Genomic DNA, 14,096 nt, shown 5'->3' with positions numbered 1-14,096 from the left:
ACGTATTCAGGTACTTTCACACACAAAGTGTAGCTTGAATCTTTTTTTTTTTTAAGCTTGAATCCTGGGAGTGACGGTGGGGGAGGGGACGTCCTGGAGTCAAAAGGCAGCAGGACCCACCTGGCACAACCGTGGTCTGGGTCTCGGTAGCTGAGGTCAGACACAGTGCACAGAAGGGGCTTCACGTGGGCTAAGGGGGGGATGCTAAGTTGCAGAGCAGCTGAGGTGTCAGTCCTTGCACCTGCTCTGCCATGGATGGGTGGGGGGCCCTCTGCCATCCTCAACCCTCCAAAGAGGCTCCTCCTGAGAAGTCCCAACAGACCAGCATCTCTTATTTCCAATATCAAGGTAAGGTAATTGACTCTATGTCTTGATGACACAGTGGACCCGGAGCCAATCGTCAGCCTCACAGCTTTTATAGATCCACTGAGGCAGAGACAGGGCTCCAGCTCCAGGTCAAGTCCCGTGTGTGATCTGTCAGGCTCGGCCTTAGGGGATGACAAGGCGGTGCCTGGCAGGTCACACAGGGGCCACTGCCCTGCTCACAGCAGACCTGGTGCCCAGACCGTGCTTCCCAGTTCCTTGGGGGAGCCATGGTCCAGGACTCAGGAGGCAGAACCTGAGTCTGCCAGTCTCTCCAGGACTTGTCAGCTGAAGATCTAGAACAAAGAGGCTCTTTCTTCCTGTTGGGATGTAGACTTGGAGCTGACCCCTGCCCCCATGACAGGAATGAAAGTTAGAATGAAGCCCAACACATGGAAATCAGAGCTCTAAAAAGTGGTTAAGACAGGTAGTCCTGGAACCTCTGGATCCAGCTGTACCTGAAGACAGAACTATGACTAAATGTCTTAGACACGGAAGTTACTAGGTCCTAGTCCAGCTTGAGTGTCGGTTGAAATCTTACCACATGGAAACTGAAACAGCCTGACTAATACATTCTCTAACGGATAGGTGAAGGTTATCCACAGTTCTGATGAGTAGACGGAATCCCTGCCGTTGAATGAGGTGGTGAACGCAGAGCTTTAAGCCAAGATTTAGACATTGAACCCTGAGAGTTCGGCGGCATCCAAGTGACGCCTACCATAACTAGTTGTCGGATACCACCACTCTGGAGGGGAAACAGAGCAGGATTACAATGAAGCTCAGTAGAATCAAGGTTGGTCTCATTCCTACGACCAGGAACAGGACAGTGGGATCTGAGGGACTCCACGGTCCAGGGAGAAGAAGCCTTTTCTGAGAGTTTGCTGTGAGCCCAGATCATGTCATCAAAGGTACACACTCATCTAAAGAGGTGGCACAGCCCATAGAGCCATCAGCATGTCCTGCTGACTGGGTACTTCTTGGTAATAGCATCACCTAGACTCCACCTGGGGTGGAGGACAGGAGAAAGCTCTGTCCTCTCCATACACAGAACTCTTGGTCCTGAGAATACGTTCAAGCAGAAATGACCCCAGGACAGAGCACCCTGTCACCCAAAGCTCTGGGGAGACACTGTGTAGCCACGAAGTCCTGAAATCTTGAGCCAGTCCAGAAGATGCCTGTCTTATGGCTCATCTGGAAGTGTCTTTGTGGTCCAGAGTGAACAGGGCAGGTATTGAGAGGTGGAAAACCTCCTCAGTTCCCTCCTGGGGCTACTTGTTGGGGCCCATGGGGCTGACTGCTGGGGAGAGGACGTCCCGGGGTCAAGAGGGAGCAGGACTCACCTGGCACAACCGTGGACTGGGTCTGGGAAGCTGGGAAAGAGAGAAAGAAGGCAGGTCAGACACATAGTGCAGAAGGGGCTCCACAGGTGTAACGGGGGTGATGCTAAGCTGCAGACCAGGTGAGGGGTCAGTGCGTGCACCTGCTCTGCCATGGACGGCGGGGCCTCTGCCATCCTCAACCCTCAAAGATGCTCTCCTGAGAGGTCCCAGCAGACCAGCACCCCTTATTTCCAAAGTCCAGGTGATTGCCTCTCTGTCTTGATGACACATTGGATCCAGAGTCAATTGCCAGGCTCGCAGCTTTTATGGATCCACTGAGGAATGAGACAGGGTCCCAGCCCCAGGTCAAGTCCCATGTGTGATCTGTCAGGCTCGACCTTAGGGGATGACAAGGGGGTGCCTGGCAGGTCACACAGGGGCCACCGCCCTGCTCACAGCAGTTCTGGTGTCTAGACCGTGCTTCCCGGTTCCTTGGAGGGGCCACGGTCCAGGACTCAGGAGGCAGAACCGGGGCCACTGGCATCCCCAGCCCATGATCTCTACTCAGAGACCTCCTGGCAGACCTGCGCTCTTTTGCCTCTGGTTTGCACTGGGGCATGGAGCGAAATGTCACTTTCCATTTGGTTTGTTGTTTTGGTAATTCTCAATCTACATACCCAGGGGCCAGACAAAAGCTAATATACTAAGTAAGCAAAGCACTAGGAGGATTTCAAGGGAAAGGGAAATGTAGACAGTGCTTCGTGAGGGGATCAGAATGTGAGCAAGAAACCACCTCCAGAGAAGCACACCCAGCATATTTGAGACCCACCTGAGCAGATGACGCTGGCATCCTCGCTGTGTCCGCAGTTGTGTGAATTCCAGGGGCTGTGGGAGCAGCTCCACAGGTAGGTCTCATGGCCTGAGCAGCCCACGTCGTCCAGGACAATGGGCCCTGAGCCCTGACCGAACCGGGCATCTCCTGGGGCTGAAATGGCCCAGCCACAGCCCAGCTGCCTGCAGACCACGTTGGCGTCGTTGGTGTCCCAGCTGTCGTCACACACGGTGCCCCAGGAGCCTCGGTACAGGACCTCCACCCGGCCCTGACACCTGTCACCTCCATTCACCAGCCTCAGGGCCAAACCCGATTCGGTTCCTAGAAGGAGACAGGAAAAGTCAGCCTCCTGTTTCTCCTGAAGGAAAAGGCACTGGGGCCTGAGATTCAGAATTCTTCCAGGGAAAGGCTGCTGAGGTCTAGGCAGTGAGTCCATAAGGACTGGACTGAGTGTGGTCCTCACTCTTTATCTCCGACGGCTGTGTGATAGAAGCCTTGACTGTGCACTGTGGACTAGCTCTGCAGGTTCCTTGATGGCATCCCCAAATTCAGCAATTCCGGCACTGAATCCTGTCTCAGGATGCAGGTGGAAAGAGGGGAAGCCCACAGCCTGTGTGGGCAACCTACATCCGAGACCTCTGGGATAAAATGAGCCTCTGCAAAGGAGACCACTGACACAGCTTCCCTTTCCCACCAAGGTGCCGAGTTCAGCCATTCACCCCTACGTGGGAATCCACTCCATCAGCCCAAGGTTATTCTGAAGACTTTCCCACTCAGTACGTATTCATGTACTTTCACACACAAAGTGTAGCTTGAAGCTTTTTTTTTGTTTTTGCTTGAATCCTGAAATAACCTTGGAATTGTTGAATATCATTGGAGGACTTGGAGATGACTGGGGAGAAGGCACCTATTACCAGCAGGCTGTTCACAATCCCTCCAGGACTTGTCAGCTCAACATCAAGAACAAAAAGACTCTTTCCTCCTGTGGCAGGAGACTTGTGGCTGACAGGCGCCCCCTGGCAGGAAGCAACCTGACAGTGAAGCTCATAAACACAACCAAGCCGAGGTCAGAAAAGTGCATGGGGACAAAGAGTATTGGAACTTCTGGATCCTGCTGTACCTGAAGGTTGCCTTATGGCTCAGTATCCTCGATATGTAGGCCGTGGCACCAGCCCAAAGTAAGAGAGCACGAGTGGCCATCCTAATACTTGCAAACAAAAGCATTCTGAGTAACATATGGCACAACTCATAGGTAAAGCTTATCCATAACTCTGGCCAGTGAAGGCAACCATCCAGAGTGGATGAGGTGGTGACCTCAGAACCCGGACCCAAGAGGCAAGAACTACACCCATGTCTGTGGACTGGAATGCTGCATGCTGGTAGTTGAGCAGGATCTGAATGATGCTCACCATAGTCAGTTGTTGGATACCACCAATCTGGAGGGGAAACAGAGCAGGATTACAAAGAAGGTCCGTAGAATCCTGGTCTAGTTCCTATGACTGGGATCAGGACAGTGGGTTCTGAGGGGCTCCACAGTCCGGGGAGAAGAAGCCTTTTCTGAGAGTTTGCTGTGAGCCCAGATCATGTCATCAAAGGTACATACTCATCTAATGAGGCGGCACAGCCCACAGAGCCATCAGCATGTCCTGCTGACTGGATACTTCTTGGTAATATAAACACCTGGACTCGGCCTTGGGTGGAGGACAGGAGAAAGCTCTGTCCTCTCCATACACATAACTCTTTGTCCAGAGAATGGATTCAAGCAGAAATGACCCCAGGACAGACCATCCTGTCACCCAAAGCTCTGGGGAGTCTGAAATCACTGAGGCAGTCCAGAGCATCAGATGCCTGTGTTATGGCTCATCTGGAACCGTCTACATGCTCTAGAGTGACCAGAGCAGGTACTGAGAGGTGGAAAACCTCCACAGTCCCCTCCTGGGGCTGCCGGTTGGGGGCCCTGAGGGTTACTGGGGGGAGGGGACATCCAGAGTCAAGAGGCAGCAGGACTCACCTGGCACAACCGTGGACTGGGTCTGGGAAGCTGGGGGAGAAAGAAGGCAGGTCAGACACAGTGCACAGAACGGGCTCCATGGGGGCAAAGGGGTGATGCTAAGATGCAGGCCAGGTGAGGGGTCAGTGCATGCACCTGCTCTGCCATGGATGGCGGGGACTCTGTCATCCTCAACCCTCCAAAGATGCTCCTCCTGAGAGGTCCCAGCAGACCAGCATCTCTTATTTCCAAAGTCAAGGTGATTGACTCTGTGTCTTGATGACACAGTGGACCCGGAGCATTCGTCAGGCCCACAGCTTTTATGGATCCACTGAGACACTGAGACGGGGCCCCAGCTCCAGGTCAAGTCCCATGTGTGATCTGTCAGGCTCGACCTTAGGGGATGACAAGGGGGTGCCTGGCAGGTCACACAGGGGCCAATGCCCTACTCACAGCAGACCTGGTGCCCAAACCGTGCTTCCCAGTTCCTTGGAGGGGCCACGGTCCAGGACTCAGAAGGCAGAACCGAGGCCACCAGCAGCCGCAGCCCATGCCCTCTGCTCAGAGACCTCCTGGCAGACCTGTGCTCTCCTGCCCCTGGTTTGCACTGGGTGTGTATTTCTGTTCTAATTCTCCAGCTACATACCCAGGGGCCAGACAAAAGCCTATATAATAAATAAGCAAAACACTAAGGGGATTTCAAGGGAAACGGAAATGTAGAGAGGGTTTCTCGATGGGGTTCAGAATGTGAGCAAGAAACCACCTCCAGAGAAGCGCACCCAGCTTATTTGAGACCCACCTGAGCAGATGACGCTGGCGTCCTCGCTGTGTCCACAGTTGTGTGTGTTCCAGGGGTTGTGGGAGCAGCTCCACAGGTAGGTCTCATAGCCTGAGCAGCCCACGTCGTCCAGGACAATGGGCCCTGAGCCCTGACCGAACCGGGCATCTCCTGGGGCTGAAATGGCCCAGCCACAGCCCAGCTGCCTGCAGACCACGTTGGCGTCGTTGGTGTCCCAGCTGTCGTCACACACGGTGCCCCAGGAGCCTCGGTACAGAACCTCCACCCGGCCCTGACACCTGTCACTTCCGTTCACCAGCCTCAGGGCCAAACCCGACTCGGTTCCTGGAAGGAGACAGGAAAAGTCAGCCTCCTGTTTCTCCTGAAGGAAAAGGCACTGAGGACTGAGATTCAGATTTCTTCCAGGGGAAGGCTGCTGAGGTCTAGGCAGTGAGTCCATAAGGACTTGACTGAGCGTGGTCCTCACTCTTTATCTCCGATGGCGTGTGATAGAAGCCTTGACTGTGCGCTGTGGACTAGCTCTGCAGGTTCTCTGATGGCATCCCCAAATTCAGCAATTCAGGCACTGAATCCTGTCTCAGGATGCAGGTGGGAAGCCCACAGCTTACATCCCAGACCTCTGGGATAGAATGACCTTTTGCAGCTGGAGACCACTTACACTAGCTACCCATTCCCACCAGGGTGCCAGGTTCGGCCATTCACCCCTATGTGGGAACCCACTCCATCAGCCCAAGGTTATTCTGAAGACTTTTCCACTCAGTACATATTCAGGTACTTTCACACACAAAGTGTAGCTTGAATCTTTTTTTTTTTTAAGCTTGAATCCTGGGGGTGATGGTGGGGGAGGGGACGTCCTGTAGTCAAAAGGCAGCAGGACCCACCTGGCACAACCGTGGTCTGGGTCTCGGTAGCTGGGGGAGAGAGAACGCAGGTCAGACACAGTGCACAGAAGGGGCTTCACGTGGGCTAAGGGGGGGATGCTAAATTGCAGAGCAGCTGAGGTGTCAGTCCTTGCACCTGCTCTGCCATGGATGGGTGGGGGGCCCTCTGCCATCCTCAACCCTCCAAAGAGGCTCCTCCTGAGAAGTCCCAACAGACCAGCATCTCTTATTTCCAATATCAAGGTAATTGACTCTATGTCTTGATGACACAGTGGACCCGGAGCCAATCGTCAGCCTCACAGCTTTTATAGATCCACTGAGGCAGAGACAGGGCTCCAGCTCCAGGTCAAGTCCCGTGTGTGATCTGTCAGGCTCGGCCTTAGGGGATGACAAGGCGGTGCCTGGAAGGTCACACAGGGGCCACTGCACTGCTCACAGCAGACCTGGTGCCCAGACCGTGCTTCCCAGTTCCTTGGGGGAGCCATGGTCCAGGACTCAGGAGGCAGAACCTGAGTCTGCCAGTCTCTCCAGGACTTGTCAGCTGAAGATCTAGAACAAAGAGGCTCTTTCTTCCTGTTGGGATGTAGACTTGGAGCTGACCCCTGCCCCCATGACAGGAATGAAAGTTAGAATGAAGCCCAACACATGGAAGTCAGAGCTCTAAAAAGTGGTTAAGACAGGTAGTCCTGGAACCTCTGGATCCAGCTGTACCTGAAGGTTGCCTTATGGCTCAGTATCCTCGATATGTAGGCCGTGGCACCAGCCCAAAGTAAGAGAGCACGAGTGGCCATCCTAATACTTGCAAACAAAAGCATTCTGAGTAACATATGGCACAACTCATAGGTAAAGCTTATCCATAACTCTGGCCAGTGAAGGCAACCATCCAGAGTGGATGAGGTGGTGACCTCAGAACCCGGACCCAAGAGGCAAGAACTACACCCATGTCTGTGGACTGGAATGTTGCATGCTGGTAGTTGAGCAGGACCTGAATGACGCTCACCATAGTCAGTTGTTGGATACCACCAATCTGGAGGGGAAACAGAGCAGGATTACAAAGAAGGTCCGTAGAATCCTGGTCTAGTTCCTGTGACTGGGATCAGGACAGTGGGTTCTGAGGGGCTCCACAGTCCGGGGAGAAGAAGCCTTTTCTGAGAGTTTGCTGTGAGCCCAGATCATGTCATCAAAGGTACATACTCATCTAATGAGGCGGCACAGCCCACAGAGCCATCAGCATGTCCTGCTGACTGGACACTTCTTGGTAATATAAACACCTGGACTCGGCCTTGGGTGGAGGACAGGAGAAAGCTCTGTCCTCTCCATACACATAACTCTTCGTCCAGAGCAAGGATTCAAGCAGAAATGACCCCAGGACAGACCATCCTGTCACCCAAAGCTCTGGGGAGTCTGAAATCACTGAGGCAGTCCAGAGCATCAGATGCCTGTGTTATGGCTCATCTGGAACCGTCTACATGCTCTAGAGTGACCAGAGCAGGTACTGAGAGGTGGAAAACCTCCACAGTCCCCTCCTGGGGCTGCCGGTTGGGGGCCCTGAGGGTTACTGGGGGGAGGGGACATCCAGAGTCAAGAGGCAGCAGGACTCACCTGGCACAACCGTGGACTGGGTCTGGGAAGCTGGCGGGGAGAGAAGGCAGGTCAGACACAGTGCACACAACGGGCTCCATGGGGGCAAAGGGGTGATGCTAAGATGCAGGCCAGGTGAGGGGTCAGTGCATGCACCTGCTCTGCCATGGATGGCGGGGCCTCTGTCATCCTCAACCCTCCAAAGATGCTCCTCCTGAGAGGTCCCAGCAGACCAGCATCTCTTATTTCCAAAGTCAAGGTGATTGACTCTGTGTCTTGATGACACAGTGGACCCGGAGCATTCGTCAGGCCCACAGCTTTTATGGATCCACTGAGTCACTGAGACGGGGCCCCAGCTCCAGGTCAAGTCCCATGTGTGATCTGTCAGGGTCAGCCTTAGGGGATGACAAGGGGGTGCCTGGCAGGTCACACAGGGGCCAGTGCCCTGCTTACAGCAGACCTGGTGCCCAAACCGTGCTTCCCAGTTCCTTGGAGGGGCCACGGTCCAGGACTCAGAAGACAGAACCGAGGCCACCAGCAGCCGCAGCCCATGCCCTCTGCTCAGAGACCTCCTGGCAGACCTGTGCTCTTCTGCCCCTGGTTTGCACTGGGGCATGGAGCAAAAGGCTTGATGTCACTTTTGGTGTGTGTTTCTGTTATAATTCTCTGTCTACATACCCAGGGGCCAGACAAAAGCTGGTATACTAAATAAGGAAAACACTAAGAGGATTTCAAGGGAAATGGAGAGGTAGAGAGTGTTTCTCGAGGGGATCAGAATGTGAGCAAGAAACCACCTCCAGAGAAGCGCACCCAGCTTATTTGAGACCCACCTGAGCAGATGACGCTGGCGTCCTCGCTGTGTCCACAGTTGTGTGTGTTCCAGGGGCTGTGGGAGCAGCTCCACAGGTAGGTCTCATAGCCTGAGCAGCCCACGTCGTCCAGGACAATGGGCCCTGAGCCCTGACCGAACCGGGCACCTCCTGGGGCTGAAATGGCCGAGCCACAGCCCAGCTGCCTGCAGACCACGTTGGCGTCGTTGGTGTCCCAGCTGTCGTCACACACGGTGCCCCAGGAGCCTCGGTACAGGACCTCCACCCGGCCCTGACACCTGTCACCTCCATTGACCAGCCTCAGGGCCAAACCCGATTCGGTTCCTAGAAGGAGACAGGAAAAGTCAGCCTCCTGTTTCTCCTGAAGGAAAAGGCACTGGGGCCTGAGATTCAGATTTCTTCCAGGGAAAGGCTGCTGAGGTCTAGGCAGTGAGTCCATAAGGACTGGACTGAGCGTGGTCCTCACTCTTTATCTCCGATGGCTGTGTGATAGAAGCCTTGACTGTGCGCTGTGGACTAGCTCTGCAGGTTCTCTGATGGCATCCCCAAATTCAGCAATTCAGGCACTGAATCCTGTCTCAGGATGCAGGTGGGAAGCCCACAGCTTACATCCCAGACCTCTGGGATAGAATGACCTTTTGCAGCTGGAGACCACTTACACTAGCTACCCATTCCCACCAGGGTGCCAGGTTCGGCCATTCACCCCTATGTGGGAACCCACTCCATCAGCCCAAGGTTATTCTGAAGACTTTTCCACTCAGTACGTATTCAGGTACTTTCACACACAAAGTGTAGCTTGAATCTTTTTTTTTTAAGCTTGAATCCTGGGGGTGATGGTGGGGGAGGGGACGTCCTGGAGTCAAAAGGCAGCAGGACCCACCTGGCACAACCGTGGTCTGGGTCTCGGTAGCTGGGGGAGAGAGAACGCAGGTCAGACACAGTGCACAGAAGGGGCTTCACGTGGGCTAAGGGGGGGATGCTAAGTTGCAGAGCAGCTGAGGTGTCAGTCCTTGCACCTGCTCTGCCATGGATGGGTGGGGGGCCCTCTGCCATCCTCAACCCTCCAAAGAGGCTCCTCCTGAGAAGTCCCAACAGACCAGCATCTCTTATTTCCAATATCAAGGTAATTGACTCTATGTCTTGATGACACAGTGGACCCGGAGCCAATCGTCAGCCTCACAGCTTTTATAGATCCACTGAGGCAGAGACAGGGCTCCAGCTCCAGGTCAAGTCCCGTGTGTGATCTGTCAGGCTCGGCCTTAGGGGATGACAAGGCGGTGCCTGGCAGGTCACACAGGGGCCACTGCCCTGCTCACAGCAGACCTGGTGCCCAGACCGTGCTTCCCAGTTCCTTGGGGGAGCCATGGTCCAGGACTCAGGAGGCAGAACCTGAGTCTGCCAGTCTCTCCAGGACTTGTCAGCTGAAGATCTAGAACAAAGAGGCTCTTTCTTCCTGTTGGGATGTAGACTTGGAGCTGACCCCTGCCCCCATGACAGGAATGAAAGTTAGAATGAAGCCCAACACATGGAAATCAGAGCTCTAAAAAGTGGTTAAGACAGGTAGTCCTGGAACCTCTGGATCCAGCTGTACCTGAAGACAGAACTATGACTAAATGTCTTAGACATGGAAGTTACTAGGTCCTAGTCCAGCTTGAGTGTCGGTTGAAATCTTACCACATGGAAACTGAAACAGCCTGACTAATACATTCTCTAACGGATAGGTGAAGGTTATCCACAGTTCTGATGAGTAGACGGAATCCCTGCCGTTGAATGAGGTGGTGAACACAGAGCTTTAAGCCAAGATTTAGACATTGAACCCTGAGAGTTCGGCAGCATCCAAGTGACGCCTACCATAACTAGTTGTCGGATACCACCACTCTGGAGGGGAAACAGAGCAGGATTACAATGAAGCTCAGTAGAATCAAGGTTGGTCTCATTCCTATGACCAGGAACAGGACAGTGGGATCTGAGGGGCTCCACGGTCCAGGGAGAAGAAGCCTTTTCTGAGAGTTTGCTGTGAGCCCAGATCATGTCATCAAAGGTACACACTCATCTAAAGAGGTGGCACAGCCCATAGAGCCATCAGCATGTCCTGCTGACTGGGTACTTCTTGGTAATAGCATCACCTAGACTCCACCTGGGGTGGAGGACAGGAGAAAGCTCTGTCCTCTCCATACACAGAACTCTTGGTCCTGAGAATACGTTCAAGCAGAAACGACCCCAGGACAGAGCACCCTGTCACCCAAAGCTCTGGGGAGACACTGTGTAGCCACGAAGTCCTAAATCTTGAGCCAGTCCAGAAGATGCCTGTCTTATGGCTCATCTGGAAGTGTCTTTGTGGTCCAGAGTGAACAGGGCAGGTATTGAGAGGTGGAAAACCTCCTCAGTTCCCTCCTGGGGCTACTTGTTGGGGCCCATGGGGCTGACTGCTGGGGAGAGGACGTCCCGGGGTCAAGAGGGAGCAGGACTCACCTGGCACAACCGTGGACTGGGCCTGGGAAGCTGGGAAAGAGAGAAAGAAGGCAGGTCAGACACATAGTGCAGAAGGGGCTCCACAGGTGTAACGGGGGTGATGCTAAGCTGCAGACCAGGTGAGGGGTCAGTGCGTGCACCTGCTCTGCCATGGACGGCGGGGCCTCTGCCATCCTCAACCCTCAAAGATGCTCTCCTGAGAGGTCCCAGCAGACCAGCACCCCTTATTTCCAAAGTCCAGGTGATTGCCTCTGTGTCTTGATGACACACTGGATCCAGAGTCAATTGCCAGGCTCGCAGCTTTTATGGATCCACTGAGGAATGAGACAGGGTCCCAGCCCCAGGTCAAGTCCCATGTGTGATCTGTCAGGCTCGACCTTAGGGGATGACAAGGGGGTGCCTGGCAGGTCACACAGGGGCCACCGCCCTGCTCACAGCAGTTCTGGTGTCTAGACCGTGCTTCCCGGTTCCTTGGAGGGGCCACGGTCCAGGACTCAGGAGGCAGAACCGGGGCCACTGGCATCCCCAGCCCATGATCTCTACTCAGAGACCTCCTGGCAGACCTGCGCTCTTTTGCCTCTGGTTTGCACTGGGGCATGGAGCGAAATGTCACTTTCCATTTGGTTTGTTGTTTTTGTAATTCTCAATCTACATACCCAGGGGCCAGACAATAGCTAATAACTAAATAAGCAAAGCACTAGGAGGATTTCAAGGGAAAGGGAAATGTAGACAGTGCTTCGTGAGGGGATCAGAATGTGAGCAAGAAACCACCTCCAGAGAAGCGAACCCAGCATATTTGAGACCCACCTGAGCAGATGACGCTGGCATCCTCGCTGTGTCCGCAGTTGTGTGAATTCCAGGGGCTGTGGGAGCAGCTCCACAGGTAGGTCTCATGGCCTGAGCAGCCCACGTCGTCCAGGACAATGGGCCCTGAGCCCTGACCGAACCGGGCATCTCCTGGGGCTGAAATGGCCCAGCCACAGCCCAGCTGCCTGCAGACCACGTTGGCGTCGTTGGTGTCCCAGCTGTCGTCACACACGGTGCCCCAGGAGCCTCGGTACAGGACCTCCACCCGGCCCTGACACCTGTCACCTCCATTCACCAGCCTCAGGGCCAAACCCGACTCGGTTCCTGGAAGGAGACAGGAAAAGTCAGCCTCCTGTTTCTCCTGAAGGAAAAGGCACTGGGGCCTGAGATTCAGAATTCTTCCAGGGAAAGGCTGCTGAGGTCTAGGCAGTGAGTCCATAAGGACTGGACTGAGCGTGGTCCTCACTCTTTATCTCCGACGGCTGTGTGATAGAAGCCTTGACTGTGCACTGTGGACTAGCTCTGCAGGTTCCTTGATGGCATCCCCAAATTCAGCAATTCCGGCACTGAATCCTGTCTCAGGATGCAGGTGGAAAGAGGGGAAGCCCACAGCCTGTGTGGGCAACCTACATCCGAGACCTCTGGGATAAAATGAGCCTCTGCAAAGGAGACCACTGACACAGCTTCCCTTTCCCACCAAGGTGCCGAGTTCAGCCATTCACCCCTACGTGGGAACCCACTCCATCAGCCCAAGGTTATTCTGAAGACTTTCCCACTCAGTACGTATTCATGTACTTTCACACACAAAGTGTAGCTTGAAGCTTTTTTTTTTTTTTCGCTTGAATCCTGAAATAACCTTGGAATTGTTGAATATCATTGGAGGACTTGGAGATGACTGGGGAGAAGGCACCTATTACCAGCAGGCTGTTCACAATCCCTCCAGGACTTGTCAGCTCAACATCAAGAACAAAAAGACTCTTTCCTCCTGTGGCAGGAGACTTGTGGCTGACAGGTGCCCCCTGGCAGGAAGCAACCTGACACTGAAGCTCATAAACACAACCAAGCCGAGGTCAGAAAAGTGCATGGGGACAAAGAGTATTGGAACTTCTGGATCCTGCTGTACCTGAAGGTTGCCTTATGGCTCAACATCCTCGATATGTAGGCCGTGGCACCACCCCAAAGTAAGAGAGCACGAGTGGCCATCCTAATACTTGCAAACAAAAGCATTCTGAGTAACATATGGCACAACTCATAGGTAAAGCTTATCCATAACTCTGGCCAGTGAAGGCAACCATCCAGAGTGGATGAGGTGGTGACCTCAGAACCTGGACCCAAGAGGCCAAAACTGCATCCATGTCTGTGGACTAGAGTGTGGCATGCTGGTAATTTAGCAGGATCTTAATGTTGCTTACCATAGGCAGTTGTCGGATACCACCAATCTGCAGGGGAAACAAAGCAGGATTACAAAGAAGGTCGGTAGAATCAAGGTAGGTCTCGTTCCTATGAACAGGGACAGGACAGTGGGACCTGAGGGGCTCCACCGTCTGGGAAGAAGCCTTTTCTGAGAGTTTGTGTGAGCCCAGATCATGTCATCAAAGGTACATACTCATCTAATGAGGCGGCACAGCCCACAGAGCCATCAGCATGTCCTGCTGACTGGATACTTCTTGGTAATATAACTCGGCCTTGGGTGGAGGACAGGAGAAAGCTCTGTCCTCTCCATACACATAACTCTTCGTCCAGAGAATGGATTCAAGCAGAAATGACCCCAGGACAGACCATCCTGTCACCCAAAGCTCTGGGGAGTCTGAAATCACTGAGGCAGTCCAGAGCATCAGATGCCTGTGTTATGGCTCATCTGGAACCGTCTACATGCTCTAGAGTGACCAGAGCAGGTACTGAGAGGTGGAAAACCTCCACAGTCCCCTCCTGGGGCTGCCGGTTGGGGGCCCTGAGGGTTACTGGGGGGAGGGGACATCCAGAGTCAAGAGGCAGCAGGACTCACCTGGCACAACCGTGGACTGGGTCTGGGAAGCTGGGGGAGAGAGAAGGCAGGTCAGACACAGTGCACACAACGGGCTCCATGGGGGCAAAGGGGTGATGCTAAGATGCAGGCCAGGTGAGGGGTCAGTGCATGCACCTGCTCTGCCATGGATGGCGGGGCCTCTGTCATCCTCAACCCTCCAAAGATGCTCCTCCTGAGAGGTCCCAGCAGACCAGCA

The 14,096-nt window shown here is 54.0% G+C and overlaps 1 protein-coding gene across 1 annotated transcript in view; it reads right to left on the bottom strand.

Annotated features, from left to right (window-relative positions):
* Positions 1-14,096, bottom strand: part of DMBT1 (deleted in malignant brain tumors 1) — a 101,836-nt gene that overhangs the window by 60,762 nt on the left and 26,978 nt on the right. The window contains exons 17-30 of the mRNA XM_059882093.1: positions 13,880-13,909; positions 13,287-13,313; positions 11,875-12,198; positions 11,068-11,097; positions 9,476-9,505; positions 8,596-8,919; positions 7,787-7,816; positions 7,185-7,211; positions 6,185-6,214; positions 5,304-5,627; positions 4,526-4,555; positions 3,924-3,950; positions 2,512-2,835; positions 1,704-1,733 (exon numbers count right to left, since the gene is read on the bottom strand). Coding sequence (XP_059738076.1) covers positions 1,704-1,733; positions 2,512-2,835; positions 3,924-3,950; positions 4,526-4,555; positions 5,304-5,627; positions 6,185-6,214; positions 7,185-7,211; positions 7,787-7,816; positions 8,596-8,919; positions 9,476-9,505; positions 11,068-11,097; positions 11,875-12,198; positions 13,287-13,313; positions 13,880-13,909 — 1,587 coding nt within the window. The remainder of the gene's footprint in view (positions 1-1,703; positions 1,734-2,511; positions 2,836-3,923; positions 3,951-4,525; positions 4,556-5,303; positions 5,628-6,184; positions 6,215-7,184; positions 7,212-7,786; positions 7,817-8,595; positions 8,920-9,475; positions 9,506-11,067; positions 11,098-11,874; positions 12,199-13,286; positions 13,314-13,879; positions 13,910-14,096) is intronic.

Source organism: Bos taurus, chromosome 26, assembly GCF_002263795.3.
Source record: "Bos taurus isolate L1 Dominette 01449 registration number 42190680 breed Hereford chromosome 26, ARS-UCD2.0, whole genome shotgun sequence".
Lineage (NCBI taxonomy): Eukaryota > Metazoa > Chordata > Mammalia > Artiodactyla > Bovidae > Bos > Bos taurus.
Note: the sequence above shows the minus strand (reverse complement) of the source record. Positions and strands in the feature narration are given on the sequence as shown.